The sequence below is a fragment of the Petromyzon marinus genome, chromosome 34 (genome assembly GCF_048934315.1).
Source record: "Petromyzon marinus isolate PM22_M1 ecotype Great Lakes invasive population chromosome 34, UKy_Petmar_22M1.pri1.0, whole genome shotgun sequence".
NCBI lineage: Eukaryota > Metazoa > Chordata > Hyperoartia > Petromyzontiformes > Petromyzontidae > Petromyzon > Petromyzon marinus.
This window is the reverse complement of record NC_133700.1, coordinates 12,950,951-12,967,126: the sequence shown is the minus strand read 5'-3', so window position 1 is coordinate 12,967,126 and position 16,176 is coordinate 12,950,951. Positions and strand designations below refer to the sequence as shown.

The window sequence follows — 16,176 nt, the reverse complement described above, 5'->3', positions numbered from 1 at the left end:
GCAATGATTCATCTTCTTTGGTTCTTTCGGTAAAGTCACGTAGAATGATAATAAAATAATAAATTGATAAAATGAAATAACACAATAATATTCTCACGACGTTTCGGCCACAACACAAGCGGCCTTCATCAGGTGAAGGGGACGAGACTGTCTGGTAGGACAGCGCTGGAGTGAAAGAGCCACGTTCAGATACGGCCTTTAAGCTGTGTGAGAGGAACAAAGCGCCTTGACAAAGGAATTAGCATATAATTTAGCATTGAAATGGCTGAATGATTAGCTTGTGACTGGTCACAGAAATAGCTATGTTAAAAGTTAAAGCATACACACCCGCAGAGGCACCCATTGTTAAAGGAATTAGAATAGAATTTAGCATTGAAATAGCTAAGTTAAGGCATGCACATCCGCAGAGGCACCCCTTGACAATGGAATTAGCATAGAATTTAGCATTGAGATAGCTGAGTGATTAGCTTGTACCTGCTGCAGAAATAGAGCTTGTACCTGCTGCAGAAATAGCTACGTTAAAGTCAGAGCATACACATTCACCGAGGCCCTTAGTACAAATCAAACATGAGAATTTAGCATTGAAATAACTAGGCGAATCCAGCATTGAAACAACTGAGTGATTAGCTAGTGACTGGTCACAGAAATTACTACACATCTGAGCTATTCACAGTACTATATAGTGAACCAATAAAAACTAAAATATAAATTATCTTCATGTTATCAATAAACTCTATATTCTCCAATCAGCTAAGCTACCAACAATAAGTCGTTATATATAACAATGCTATATGGCGAAAAAATGGGTGGATTCTTACCCTCAAATTTCAGCACCATGGATAGCTACGGGCCCCGTTCAGACGGACGAGTTCGTCCATGGTCGGAACAGAGGAGGGGGAGAGAGACAGCTGCGAGGCCCTAGTATGCTCCATGTTGTAAAACTATACCATTAACCGTGGTGTGAGAGGTATTAAGAGGCAATGCTGGCGAAAGAGCTGCGGTCTGAAGGTCATCGTAAAAATACAATTAATTAAGAACAGAAATGATTTAAAACATCTTTCCAGTGGTTACTAAGCCTGAATCCATCTTCTCGGTTGAAATTGTCTCTGTGCTTGTATATGTGAATGGCCTCATGAACGAATCTCTCATGGTAGCCGGTTGGTTTTACTTACTTGTTAGTGTTTTACTTGTCAGTGTTTTACTTGTTAGTGTTTTACTTGTTAGTGTTTTACTTGTTAGTGTTTTACTTGTTAGTTTACTTGTTAGTGTTTTACCTGTTAGTGTTTTACTTGTTAGTGTTTTACTTGTCAGTGTTTTGCTTGTTAGTGTTTTACTTGTTAGTGTTTTACTTGTTAGTGTTTTACTTGTCAGTGTTTTACTTGTCAGTGTTTACTTGTTAGTGTTTTACTTGTTAGTGTTTTACTTGTTAGTGTTTTACTTGTTAGTGTTTTACTTGTTAGTGTTTTACTTGTCAGTGTTTTACTTGTTAGTGTTTTACTTGCTAGTTTACTTGTTAGTGTTTTACTTGTTAGTGTTTTACTTGTTAGTGTTTTACTTGTTAGTGTTTTACTTGTTAGTGTTTTACTTGTCAGTGTTTTACTTGTCAGTGTTTTTTCTTGTCAGTGTTTTACTTGTTAGTGTTTTACTTGTTAGTGTTTTACTTGTTAGTGTTTTACTTGTCAGTGTTTTACTTGTTAGTGTTTTAATTGTTAGTGTTTTACTTGTTAGTGTTTTACTTGTTAGTGTTTTACTTGTCAGTGTTTTACTTGTCAGTGTTTACTTGTTAGTGTTTACTTGTTAGTGTTTTACTTGTTAGTGTTTTACTTGTTAGTTTACTTGTTAGTGTTTTACTTGTTAGTGTTTTACTTGTTAGTGTTTTTCTTGTTAGTGTTTTACTTGTTAGTGTTTTACTTGTTAGTGTTTTACTTGTTAGTGTTTTACTTGTCAGTGTTTTACTTGTCAGTGTTTTACTTGTTAGTTTACTTGTTAGTGTTTTACTTGTTAGTGTTTTACTTGTTAGTGTTTTACTTGTTAGTGTTTTACTTGTTAGTATTTTACTTGTTAGTGTTTTACTTGTCAGTGTTTTACTTGTTAGTGTTTTACCTGTTAGTATTTTACTTGTTAGTGTTTTACTTGTTAGTGTTTTATCTTGTTAGTATTTTAATTGTTAGTGTTTTACTTGTTAGTGTGTTACTTGTTAGTGTTTTACTTGTTAGTGTTTTACTTGTTAGTGTTTTACTTGGTAGTGTTTTACTTGGTAGTGTTTTACTTGTTAGTGTTTTACTTGGTAGTGTTTTACTTGGTAGTGTTTTACTTGTTAGTTTACTGGTCAGTGTTTTACTTGTCAGTGTTTACTTGTTAGTGTTTTACTTGTTAGTGTTTTACTTGTTAGTGTTTTACTTGTTAGTGTTTTACTTGTCAGTATTTTACTTGTTAGTGTTTTACTTGTTAGTGTTTTACTTGTCAGTGTTTTACTTGTTAGTGTTTTACTTGTTAGTTTACTTGTTAGTGTTTTACTTGTTAGTGTTTTACTTGTTAGTGTTTTACTTGTTAGTGTTTTACTTGTTAGTGTTTTACTTGTCAGTGTTTTACTTGTTAGTGTTTTACCTGTTAGTGTTTTACTTGTTAGTGTTTTACTTGTTAGTGTTTTACTTGGTAGTGTTTTACTTGTTAGTGTTTTACTTGGTAGTGTTTTACTTGTTAGTGTTTTACTTGTTAGTGTTTTACTTGTTAGTGTTTTACTTGTTAGTGTTTTACTTGGTAGTGTTTTACTTGTTAGTTTACTGGTTAGTGTTTTACTTGTCAGTGTTTTACTTGTCAGTGTTTACTTGTTAGTGTTTTACTTGGTAGTGTTTTACTTGTTAGTTTACTGGTTAGTGTTTTACTTGTCAGTGTTTTACTTGTCAGTGTTTACTTGTTAGTGTTGTATGTCGGGAATCACATCTTTTGCAGACGGAACCAGATCACGGATTTTATGTAATGTGTTGAAACGGACCTGGATCTTGTGTTTATTCAAGATTTTGGAGATCTTTTTTGTGATCCCAGCAATGTAGGGTAAAGTGATGGTTTTGAAAGGCTCCTCAAGAGGGTTCTTCTTCATGGTTTGAGTGATAGCTTTGCGGATTGTATAGTCGGAGTAACCATTAGCCCTAAGAGCTTGGTGTACGTGCTTGAGTTCACTGCTTATGTGTTCCTGGTCGGATATGCATTGGGCTCTATGATACAGAGTCTTGATGAGAGAATTCTTCTGTGATGGATGGTGGTGGGAATCCGGTTTCAGATAAGCATCCGTATGGGTAGCTTTCCTGTAGACAGAGTGGCTCATTGAACCATCAGGTCTCTTTTTAATTAGGACATCCAAAAAAGGTATCTTGCCATCTATTTCGACTTCCATGGTAAATCTGATGGCTGGGTGTATGGAATTGATGTGGTCGAAGAATTGGTCTAGAGCAGGCCGGCCATGTGGCCAGATGACAAAAGTGTCGTCCACGTACCTCTTCCATAAGGTTGGGCGCAGAGTGGCAGTCTGGATGGCGTCAGTCTCAAATTTCTCCATGAAAATGTTAGCTATAACTGGAGAAAGGGGGGAGCCCATTGGGGTGCCCTCAGTTTGTTTGTAGAAAGTTACATTCCAAGTGAAGTATGTATTGGTTAAACAGTGTCTCACCAGGGGGGGTACCTCAGTGTTTAGTCCTTGATGAACCAAGTCTTCAATGATTGCAATGGTGTCAGGTACAGGAACCTTGGTGAATAAGGAAACTACATCAAAACTGACAAGCAGGTCGTCTGGGGACAGGGAAATACCCTTGATTGTCGATACCAGGTGAGTAGAATTTTGTACCGCAGAGGTGGTCTTTCCAGTGAAAGGACGCAGGATTTCAGACAAAAAACGAGCTAGTTTGTAGGTGGGGGAGCTGATAGTAGAGACTATGGGACGAAGAGGTGTATCTACTTTATGTATTTTTGGTAAGCCGTATAATCTTGGTGGCCTGGCAGCAGAAGGTTTCAACGAAAACTGTTTAGATTGATCAATTAATGCGGTTGAATCAGAAATTATTTTGTTGGTTTGTGTGACGAGGCTGTTGGTGGGATCTCTTTTTATTTTTGTATAACTACCATCGTCGAGTAATTCTTTAATTTTGTTGTTGTATTCTATTTTATCCATGATGACAGTAGCATTGCCTTTGTCAGCTGAGAGGACTACAATATCATTCCTCTTTTTTAATTTATATAATTCAAAACGCTCATCTTTGCTGAGGTTGCTAGCTGGCATCTTAGCATTTTTGAGGGTTGCAGCGATTTCAGATCTTGCTACGTCTGCAGCGATGTGACCCAGGCCCCTGAGAGCAACGTCTACTTGGGCAATTATATCATTAACTGGTATGTGTTTAGGTGTGACTGCAAAGTTTAGACCTTTAGCTAAAACGGATTTCAGACCATCGGAAATAGAACTGTTACTGCGATTAATTACGACTTTATTAACGTCTAACTTTTTGGTGTGTGGGTCCGGTCTTTTGTTGAAGAGGAGGTTAAATTTGGAAATCAGGTTTTCCTTACATTTGGTCGACATAGTAACAGCTGAAGAGGCAGTCATATTGTCTACATGTTCCCAATCCGATGTGGTCATTATTGCCGTCAATGATAAGTGTGATTTGTAGAGTGTCTTGTCTAACTGATCTAGTTCTGTGCGTATAAGTTTGATTTTTTCTGAGATAAGAGCTAAGCTAGTTTTGAAAAGAATTCGTTTCGCATTAGAAGAAGTTACAGCAGCAGAGGTCAGTGTAAATGCGATTGGTATTACCCCAGAGTCGCGGCATCTCTTCAGGAAGGTGAGAGACTCGATCAGCTGAGCTTTCTTATCCCGGAGTTTGTTGAAGGATCTTAAAGTTATGTGAAAACCCTCCCCGTAGAGGCGATTAAATTTTGATTTAAAGCTTTCGTGACTGCAGTAATTCATATTCTTAGTTTTTTCGGTAAAGTCACGTTGAAGAGAAACAACAAAATAATAAAATATATATAAAACAATAAAAAATTCTCACGACGTTTCGACCATAACTCAAACGGTCATCTTCAGGTGTGTTGGTTTGCATAAATTTATTTTTAAACGGCGCATTTATTTATTTATAAAAAACGTTAGCGTCACGCGCAGCGATTTGGCAGTTTACCCAGGACTAGTCCATCTATATTCTGAAAAGAGGAGGGGGGAGAAACGAAATTTTTTATAATGTATGCTGTCTGAAAGCCACTGTAAGCGTGAACAATCAATTAAGAACTGAAATGGTTTATCAAATCTTTCCAATGATTGCTAAGATATAATCCATCTTCTCGGTTGAAATTGTCTCTGTGCTTGTATATGTGGATAGCCTCATGAACGAATCTCTCATGGAAGCCAGATGGCTTGCAAAGAACCTCTGTCTTGGAAAAGTCAATGGCATGTGAGCCTACTGAATTAGAACAATGATCTGCCACAGCCGAGGTGTTGGTCCTACCGTGTTTAAGGTCTGCTTTGTGTTCACGAATGCGGTCCGAGACATGTCGTTTGGTTTCTCCAATGTAACTACTACCACAGAGGCAACTTAGTTTGTAGACACCATGGTACTGTATGTCAGAAATCACATCTTTTACAGACGGAACCAGATCACGGATTGTATGTAATGTGTTGAAACGGACCTGGATCTTGTGCTTATTCAAGATTTTGGAGATCTTTTTTTGTGATCCCCGCAATGTAGGGTAAAGTTATGGTTTTGAAAGGCTCCTCAAGAGGGTCCTTCTTCATGGTTTGAGTGATAGCTTTGCGGATTGTATAGTCGGAGTAATCATTAGTCTTAAGAGCTTGGTGTACGTGCTTGAGTTCACTGCCTATGTGTTCCTGGTCGGATATGCATTGGGCTCTATGGTGCAGAGTCTTGATGAGAGAATTCATCTGTGATGGATGGTGGTGGGAATCCGGTTTCAGATAAGCATCCATATGGGTAGCTTTCCTGTAGACAGAGTGACTCATTGAGCTTCAATGAAGCTCTATCGTCCCGACAGGTTTGTTCCTTTCACCTGAAGAAGGCCACTTGTGTTGTGGCCGAAACGTCGTGAGAATTTTATTGTGTTATTTTATTATTTTATTCTAATTTTATTTTATTATTTTATTCTCATTTTACGTGACTTTACTGAAAGAACCAAAGAAGTGTTTTACTTGTCAGTGTTTTACTTGTTAGTGTTTTACTTGTTAGTGTTTTACTTGTTAGTGTTTTACTTGTCAGTGTTTTACTTGTTAGTGTTTTACTTGTTAGTGTTTTATTTGTTAGTGTTTTACTTGTTAGTGTTTGACTTGTCAGTGTTTTACTTGTCAGTGTTTTACTTGTTAGTGTTTTACTTGTCAATGTTTTACTTGTTAGTGTTTTACTTGTTAGTGTTTTACTTGTTAGTGTTTTACTTGTTAGTGTTTTACTTGTCAATGTTTTACTTGTTATTTTGTTGTTTCTCTTCAACGTGACTTTACCGAAAAAACTAAGAATATGAATTACTGCAGTCACGAAAGCTTTAAATCAAAATTTAGTGTTTTACTTGTTAGATTTGAGAGGTCAGCGATATGTTGCAACAAATTTAAACATTTTACTGTCCGAAATGATTGCTTCTGTTGAGGGGTTCGCCGGTCATTGTTGTGCAATGGGCCCTTGCGCTCTGTCCATCCGTCCGTCCATCCGTCCGTCCATCTGTTCTTTAATTCGTTCGTCTGTCTATCCATGTGTTGCTCCGTCCATCTGTTCATCCGTTCGTGTGTCCGTCTTGTCTGTCCATTGATAATGATGCGTCCTTCACATGAAATCCATCAGTGGCTGCTGCGGCGGTTGAGGTTGTCCTGCACTCACCCACCGACTGACTGCGGTGTGCATACACCCACATTAAAATCCCTGTTTACCCAAACGTCTTCTCAGTTGTCCACTAATCGCGCATCCTTACCAAGCACGTAAACCACATGGTCCCGCTGCTGCCCGCCGCACCCGTCAAGCCGCTGGCAGCCTTCTCGGCAACTTTGATGTGAACAGACCTAGTCGGTGAATTATCCTTCTCAAAATATCCAACGTTCGGCACTTAAAGGGGACATGGTTTTTTTGGCCAGTGTTTTGCTGCTAGTGTTTGTTTTGATACTCGATTGGGCCAGGTTATCGTCGTACAATTGTGATGATAATAGCAGCAGCTGCAGCAGCAAGAGAGACAAGAAGCAGGGACTCGCTGCAGGAGGAAATGCAGAGAGGGGGCGGCAGCATGCGATCGTTGTTGGAGAGTGGCTGTGTCACAGCTGGGCACAAGTGCAGCCATTTTGTGTCAATCCACTGCTGGATGAGGAGTGAGGGCTTCTCCACGCCATGGTGCACACGGGGGGGTTATTTGACCATAGTTCACAGCGCTGGTCAGTGCGGGTTCGGCAAAGGCAGAAAGAGCATTGGTGTGGGACATAGAAGTACAGTACAATGATTGATTTTGCTACACTTCCGCTGTGCTGCCCACCTAACAAAGCCTCGAGGGTCGGTGTTTGGTGCCGCCATTGCCACCGCCGCTAGGTTTGATCTAGGACGCTCACGGCCGCGCGTCTTAAGAACGAGTGTGGTGGTCATGAAGTGAATCCGCATCGTCTGCCTTGTGTCTCGCAGGAGGAGAAATCTGTCAACTGTGAGCTGAAGCAGGAGGAGGATCAGCCGATAAACTCTCTCAAGTGCAGCATCAGGTTCCCCTGCATGAAGGCGCGCACCAAGGTGACTGCCCACCCCTCGCGCGCACGTGGGGGTCACTCCCGAGTCAGGGAGTTTTCCAAACTCCCGACGGGCACCAGACGCGCGAGCGAGTGCTGTGGAGGATTTTTTTTTATTTAATCAGGTAAAGTCCACTGAGATATGTAGCTTTTTTTCAAAAGCGACTTGGCCACAAATGATAGTTCAACGAAGTTGCTTATCGTGTGGAAATGTATTACAGCCAAATCAACGCATGATGTTGATTCTAAATGTGGAGGAAAAAACTGGAGGACTCGGAGAAAAATTCACACGACCACGGGGAGAACGTGCAAACTCCGAATATACGGGTGTCAGGGTCAGGCTCAAACTCACGACCTCCTGCATACCAGGCGAGATAGTTAACATCGCGCCACCGTGACGCCCCGGCGTTTGTGTCGATCCCTTGAAGGCATCCAGCGAAGGATCGTTCGGCTGAGGACCCCCGACAAGAAAACGAAATGTGATCGACTGCCTTCTCAGAGCGGGGGCTCCGCGAGTTTGCATCTAATATCTCAAAAGCCGTGAGATTTAGGTCGTGAAAATACCACAAAAAAGTTTAAAACCGAGACGGCCGTCCCATGCGCTCGTCCCCCACGCCTCGCCAGGGCTGGGCTGTGGCACGGTGACATCGGCGCCACCACGGTGCTCCGCGTGCGCCGGCTCCTGCTTTCACCGTTCTCCCCAAGGCGAGGGGGACGCTGCCATCCCGGTGTCCCGGTCGGCGTGCAGGGCTCGCAGTCCAGAGGTGGTCCCGGTTCAGTTCGATTGCCCAGCCCCACGGTGGAAACGATGGTGCAAGTTTCTTAAGTCAACTCCCTGGGCTTTGTCCATCCAGCAGTGTGAGTGGGTACAGCCACAGTTGATCAGCAAGTCACGTTTGGTGGGGTGAAATATAAAGTGTGGGTACTCCTTGAATTTCCTCTCTTGGGAGATCTTCCATCAGCATCGGCTCAAGCAAGATATTGCAGGGCTGCACCTTTACCTACCTTTAGTCAAGGCAGGAGGTCACCGGCCGTTCAATCACCTCTCATTCTGTCATATTCCCTCCCCACTCACACTCAACACACACACACACTCAAACAAAGCTAGAAAGCTCCCCCGTATAGCCTTCACAGATTGTTGGGGCAAGTTCTGTTGGGGCAAGTTGTGTTAGCATGCACCTATGAGGGGGTGAGTAGCCAGCACCATCCCCGGCCGCCTTTGTCTCCCTAGTGGCAATGTTTATACACTACACCAGGTACTAATTTTGAGGCTGAGTCGACCTAGGGGAGGTACAGAACCGGTTCAGATAATTGTCACCGGTGTTGGCCGTGAGCGAAAATTTAACTCGGGTCGCCAGGTTCGTAGCATTGCACGCTCACCGTTGCACCACCACTCCCCACACACACTCACACACGGCTCCCGAGGGGACTCATGTTTCATGAACACGTCGTGTTCGCCATGAACTCCAGCCTGACCCTGAGCCACTGCCACTCTCTGACTTGGTGGTGCAGCTCTGCGGGTTTGTAATGCCCCCCCTCTTCCCCCAGCCCCTTCCCCACATGATTCAATTGTCACGACCCGGGGTTGCCATTAGATCCAATAATTGATTGCTATTTACCTCGTGTTGCATGTGGAATCATCTCTAGTGGCGGAAGAGTTGCGAATGAATCAATTGAAAAAGATTGATTCCCGCAATGCGATGAATGCACCATGTTTGTTGCGGTTGCACCCGATTCAAGAGCCGAATGGCTCACAGGGCTATACCAAATAAATGAAACTGAAAAAAAAAACTGAAACACACCTCAGGACGTTAATCCGTGAATCGTTGAATTGTAACTTGCCATGAGGCAGTCGAGAGTTATCAGTTTAATTTATTTTCCAATCTTTGAAAACCTTATCTCCATATATATAAAAGGCAAAGTTGTTAATATGTGTGTCTGTTCAAAATGTTTAGCGTACTTCCCGACATGCAACAAACTTGTAATTTGCCATGTGGATACTTTCCAGACTGTATACCATGCAAAAATTATAAAAATACACTTTAGTTTTTTTTTTTGGGGGGGGGGGGCGGGAGCTCAATAATGCATTTATTTTTTGCACGGCAAGTGAGCTGTGACGTCAAATCTGTCATGTGACCCACGCATGTGGAAACGTAACGCATTGCAGTGTAGTGGTTAGCGCGCTGCGCTACGAACCCAGCGACCCGAGTTCGATTCCCGCTCACGGCCACCACCGGTGATGATTAATTATTTTTACCGGTCCTGGGCCTCCCCTAGGTGTGTGACCATCGCCACTGGGGGGACAAAGGCGGCGGGCGTGGTGAATCCAAGTCCCAGGCGAAGCCGGGTAGTCAAGCTAGTCCTGTTATATACGGCAGTTGATGAAAACATCAGTGAATAAGTTACTGATTTTTGAGAATAGGTTTTCCCCTTTTTTCTGGCAACAAAACAGCTGTGTTAAGATGTTAAAACACCAAACTGAAACCTTTTACAAGGAATCAAGTCTGCACTATCCACAATACTTGTGGTCCGAATCCAAACAAAACACATAATCTGATATTATATTGCCATTGTCTTTGAATCTGATTGGTCCACACCAGAGACAGCTTTCTTTTCAGCCTCGTCTCAAAACGGTGTTAGACCAGAGGATGCCACAAGGCGAACAGCACAAAGACAATGCCACTATCAGAGTACCGAGAGCTCGGGGTGAGCATCTACATCATGGGACCTCCTTTGCCAGTACCAAAATGAGAATAGGTTTTTCCCTTTTTCTGGCAATGCATAATTATCAGAGTACGATCTTGATTTGAAGCTTTCGTGACTGCAGGAATCTATACTCTTTGGTTCTTTCGGTAAAGTCACGTAGGTAGAAAAAATCATGACGACTGCTTGCGTTGCGATTGAACCGTCGTGATCGATTGTTTGTTTATACCTACATGACTTTCCCAAAAGAACCAAAGAGTATCAGAGTACCTTTTTTTTGTTTGCATTCTAACCACAAGTATTGTGGTTAATGCAGACATGATCCCGACCCTGACGCCTGTATATTTGGAGTTTGCGTGTCTCTCTCTCCGTGGTCGTGTGTATTTTTCTGCGGGTCCTCCGGTTTTTCCCTCCACATAGAGAAACACGCGTTTAGGGTATTTGGTTGCTATAAATGTCCACATGATGAGGCACTTCGTTGAGCTATCATTTGTGGCCAGGTCGCTTCTGAAAAAGAGCTACATAGCTTAGTAGGCCTTACCTAGTGAAATAATTATAGTGTAAAATCAAATAGTTTATGGTGGTGTATTGACTGAGCACTCACCCTGAACGGTTATAGCGAAGACGTGGTTGAGGAGGGGGCGGGGGGGGGAGGCACCCGCGGCCTGGCGCTGCCCTAATAGAACGTTCCCTGCGTGGCGCCGTAACCACTGCCGGTGAGACGGCGCCCCCCCACAACTCCACGCTAATGAAGAGAACCGCAAGTGGCGATAGCGTCTCACGGCACGAGCGCTGGGGAATGTGGCGCTTCACTCGGGGGCTGCCATGTTCCAGCCCCAATTGTTACATTTTTATGGCGCAAATTACCACTGAGTTGTGGTTGATGGTGATTCCTACGCTCCTTTATGCATTCTCGAAAGCCTGAATGAGTCTCAGGACTCATTTATAAGAGAGAGTCCTGTCGCTTGCCTGCCTGCCTGCGATGTTTGGGTATTTCTGTGTGTGTGTGTTTTCGTGCTCGTGGAAGTTACCAGAGAAACCCCACGTGTATGAGGAGAGATGGCGTGATGGTATTGACAAATCAGAATCAGAGATCAGAAACCTGACTGCTAGACTACCATCTCGACGCCTCCACCTCATAGCCCCGCAACTTAGGGTTTCCCGCATGTGATCTCCATGTGATCCACCATCCTTCCCTTAATGCTGGCCGTGTTCCAAGCCACGTGTTTTCAGTAATAATAATAGTGCTGCATCACTCTTCCTGTTGAACGTCAGCCCCCTTTATCACACAAGCCTTGGAAATACCTTTCTAACATCTGCCATTAATTGTAACAATTTACCCTAAGTCAAGTTGTTAATCTTATAGAGTTTTATATAAGGTTTCTGCTCAAGTAAATAAATTAATATTGAATAAAACCGTCAACCCTAGACCAGCGAATTATATTAAATACAGCTTGTAGCCCTCCCTGAAATGTGTAGGTTGTAAAAAAAAATCCAATCCCATTGTAGCCGCTGTCCAGCGTTCATGCCCTCTGCCGTTAAAAGTAAAAATATGTGGTTCTTATAAAAACAAGCCGGCCATTTGTGTCTTTAAGGTGATATTTTATCTTCGGCTCAGGCAGCTCAAGCTGTTTTGAATCTAACTTTATTTTTCTTGTGTAGTCATTTATGTAATGTGCTGTTTTTTTCAGTTCCCTTTTCTGAAATCCTGCCCCTCTTGTGCCGGTGTGTTTTCTCAATGAGAGTTAGAAAAGCATTAAAAAATAAACCTCGCTCTCTCACGTTTGAGCAAAAATATGTAATTGCAGCTCAGCTTAGGAAAAGAGTGGTGATTTAAAGCAGAGGTAAGAGACGGTGTGTATATTCCAGGAAGTGGTGCATGGCTTTGGGGCTCCGCAGCCCACATGTTAGTATTTTTAAAACTTTCAAAATTTGGCACAAATGATAAATTACTGTTGTGTGCATGGATGGCATCGTCCCATAGGGGCCAATACACATTTTTGGCGTGATTTTAATCAAAACATTTATGGAATTTAAATCACACGAAAGTGCAATTTTCTCATCAGGACTTAATGGTTAAGTTCCAATTAACTTTGTTTTTTTTTTACATTATATGACAACAATAGGGCCGCATAGCTTTCATGATATCTAGTTTAAGGCCACATTGCAGAAATGACACGGTGCAAAACAAACGGCTATTGTACATACACACCTCGGCGGTCGATTGCGTTCTGCATGACACAAGTTTGCAGCTTTGGTGTTGAGAAAAAGATTTTCAGCCGTACGACCATGGCACGGCAGTGGTGTCACTTCTGCGCCACTGTCGTACCTGTCCCGCACTACTCGGGTTGCCACCTGGCTTGGTTGTCCCATGATCTTCCTCTTGTTGAGGGAACTCTGTCAATCTTCACTGGACTAATAATATTACTGGACTAATAAAATCATAATAATATTAATTCTACACCACTCGAGACAATGCATTTCTGAACGCAGTTCCCCACCCTTCCAGCATTGTGACATATTCCTCTTGCCACGATGGGGATCCTGGTTTTTGTTGTTGCTTTAGCTCGAGCGGCAGGCACGTGGCTCTGAAGAGTGGGTGGTGGGGATGCGCCACATCGACGCGGCGTGCACATCACAGACTTGTGGAAACCGGGAAGTGTCGTGGCGACATGAGATGATGCCGCTCCGCCGCGGCACATTCTCGCTTTAAAACGACTCGCTTTTAAAGCAAACAAACTCAAATGAGTGCCGGGATTTTTGCCTTCAATCGTTACCATAAATCGTTGGAGTTTTCTTTTTACATTTATTTGAGACAAGTGTCTGCTTTCAGCAAAAGTGTTTTTATTAAACCTGCGCGCACGTGCTCTTGAGCCAAAGGTAGCGGTGCTTTTTATGAAAAGCGGCGAGAAAATGTTCTACGTTTGTGCAATAAAGTACAGTGTTGGCACGATTACACTTTTTTATTTTTTCAAAGAAACAAAACAAACTGTGCGGAGAGAGAAAGAGCTGACTACAACAGAGACAGCTAACTACAGCAGAGACAGCTGACTACAACAGAGACAGCTGACTACAACAGAGACAGCTAACTACAGCAGAGACAGCTGACTACAACAGAGACAGCTGACTACAGCAGAGACAGCTGACTACAACAGAGACAGCTGACTACAACAGAGACAGCTGACTACAACAGAGACAGCTGACTACAGCAGAGACAGCTGACTACAACAGAGACAGCTAACTACAGCAGAGACAGCTGACTACAACAGAGACAGCTGACTACAGCAGAGACAGCTGACTACAACAGAGACAGCTGACTACAGCAGAGACAGCTGACTACAACAGAGACAGCTGTCTACAGCAGAGACAGCTGACTACAACAGAGACAGCTGACTACAACAGAGACAGCTGACTACAACAGAGACAGCTAACTACAGCAGAGACAGCTGACTACAGCAGAGACAGCTGACTACAACAGAGACAGCTGTCTACAGCAGAGACAGCTGACTACAGCAGAGACAGCTGACTACAACAGAGACAGCTGTCTACAGCAGAGACAGCTGACTACAGCAGAGACAGCTGCCTACAGCAGAGACAGCCGACTACAACAGAGACAGCCGACTACAACAGAGACAGCTGACTATAACAGAGACAGCTAACTACAGCAGAGACAGCTGACTACAACAGAGACAGCTGAATACAGCAGAGACAGCTGACTACAGCAGAGACAGCTGACTACAACAGAGACAGCTGTCTACAGCAGAGACAGCTGTCTACAGCAGAGACAGCTGACTACAACAGAGACAGCTGACTACAACAGAGACAGCTGACTACAACAGAGACAGCTGACTACAGCAGAGACAGCCGACTACAGCAGAGACAGCCGACTACAACAGAGACAGCCGACTACAACAGAGACAGCTGACTATAACAGAGACAGCTGACTACAGCAGAGACAGCTAACTACAGCAGAGACAGCTGACTACAACAAAGACAGCTGACTACAACAGAGACAGCTGACTACAACAGAGACAGCTGTCTACAGCAGAGACAGCTGACTACAACAGAGACAGCTGACTACAGCAGAGACAGCTGACTACAGCAGAGACAGCCGACTACAACAGAGACAGCCGACTACAACAGAGACAGCTGACTATAACAGAGACAGCTGACTACAGCAGAGAGAGCGGACTACAGCAGAGACAGCTGTCTACAGCAGAGACAGCTGACTACAGCAGAGACAGCTGACTACAACAGAGACAGCTGTCTACAGCAGAGACAGCTGACTACAGCAGAGACAGCCGACTACAGCAGAGACAGCCGACTACAGCAGAGACAGCCGACTACAACAGAGACAGCTGACTACAACAGAGACAGCTGACTACGACAGAGACAGCTGACTACAGCAGAGAGCTGACTACAGCAGAGACAGCTGACTACAACAGAGACAGCTGTCTACAACAGAGACAGCTGACTACAGCAGAGACAGCTGACTATAACAGAGACAGCTGACTACAACAGACAGCTGACTACAACAGAGACAGCTGACTACAGCAGAGACAGCTAACTACAGCAGAGACAGTTGACTACAACAGAGACAGCTGACTACAGCAGAGACAGCTGACTACAGCAGAGACAGCTGACTACAACAGAGACAGATGACTACAACAGAGACAGCTGACTACAGCAGAGAGAGCTGACTACAACAGAGACAGCTGACTACAGCAGAGACAGCTGACTACAGCAGAGACAGCTGACTACAACAGAGACAGCTGACTACAACAGAGTGAGCTGACTACAACAGAGACAGCTGACTACAACAGAGAGAGCTGACTACAACAGAGACAGCTGACTACAGCAGAGACAGCTGACTAGAACAGAGACAGCTGACTACAGCAGAGACAGCTGACTACAGCAGAGACAGCTGACTACAACAGAGAGAGCTGACTACAACAGAGACAGCTAACTACAACAGAGACAGCTGTCTACAGCAGAGACAGCTGACTACAACAGAGACAGCTGTCTACAACAGATACAGCTGACTACAACAGAGACAGCTGACTACAACAGAGACAGCTGTCTACAGCAGAGACAGCTGACTACAACAGAGACAGCTGACTACAACAGAGACAGCTGACTACAACAGAGACAGCTGTCTACAGCAGAGACAGCTGACTACAACAGAGACAGCTGACTACAACAGAGTGAGCTGACTACAACAGAGACAGCTGACTACAACAGAGAGAGCTGACTACAACAGAGTGAGCTGACTACAACAGAGACAGCTGACTACAACAGAGAGAGCTGACTACAGTAGAGACAGCTGACTACAGCAGAGACAGCTGACTACAGCAGAGACAGCTGTCTACAGCAGAGACAGCTGTCTACAGCAGAGACAGCTGACTACAGCAGAGAGCTGACTACAACAGAGACAGCTGTCTACAGCAGAGACAGCTGACTACAACAGAGACAGCTGACTACAACAGAGACAGCTGACTACAGCAGAGACAGCTGACTACAGCAGAGAGCTGACTACAACAGAGACAGCTGACTACAATAGGCCTCGCGCCAAAGCCAACCTCACTCCCCCCTCTCCTCCCCACACAGAAGGGAGTGGAGTCTGAGTGGCAAGGTTTTCATTGTCGACTTCCAGATTCATCAAATAATTTAAAACATTCTCCGTGCGCGGAGGCACTTGGCACACTTGCCGTGCTTTTCCTCAAGCAAAT

At 43.6% G+C, this 16,176-nt stretch overlaps 1 protein-coding gene across 1 annotated transcript in view; it reads left to right on the top strand.

The window, feature by feature from the left end:
- The window catches only part of ITGA9 (integrin subunit alpha 9), an 83,812-nt gene that overhangs the window by 55,937 nt on the left and 11,699 nt on the right, over window positions 1–16,176 (top strand). Inside the window, exon 19 of the mRNA XM_032965788.2 lies at window positions 7,647–7,748. Within this exon, the coding sequence (XP_032821679.2) occupies window positions 7,647–7,748 (102 nt within the window). The remainder of the gene's footprint in view (window positions 1–7,646; window positions 7,749–16,176) is intronic.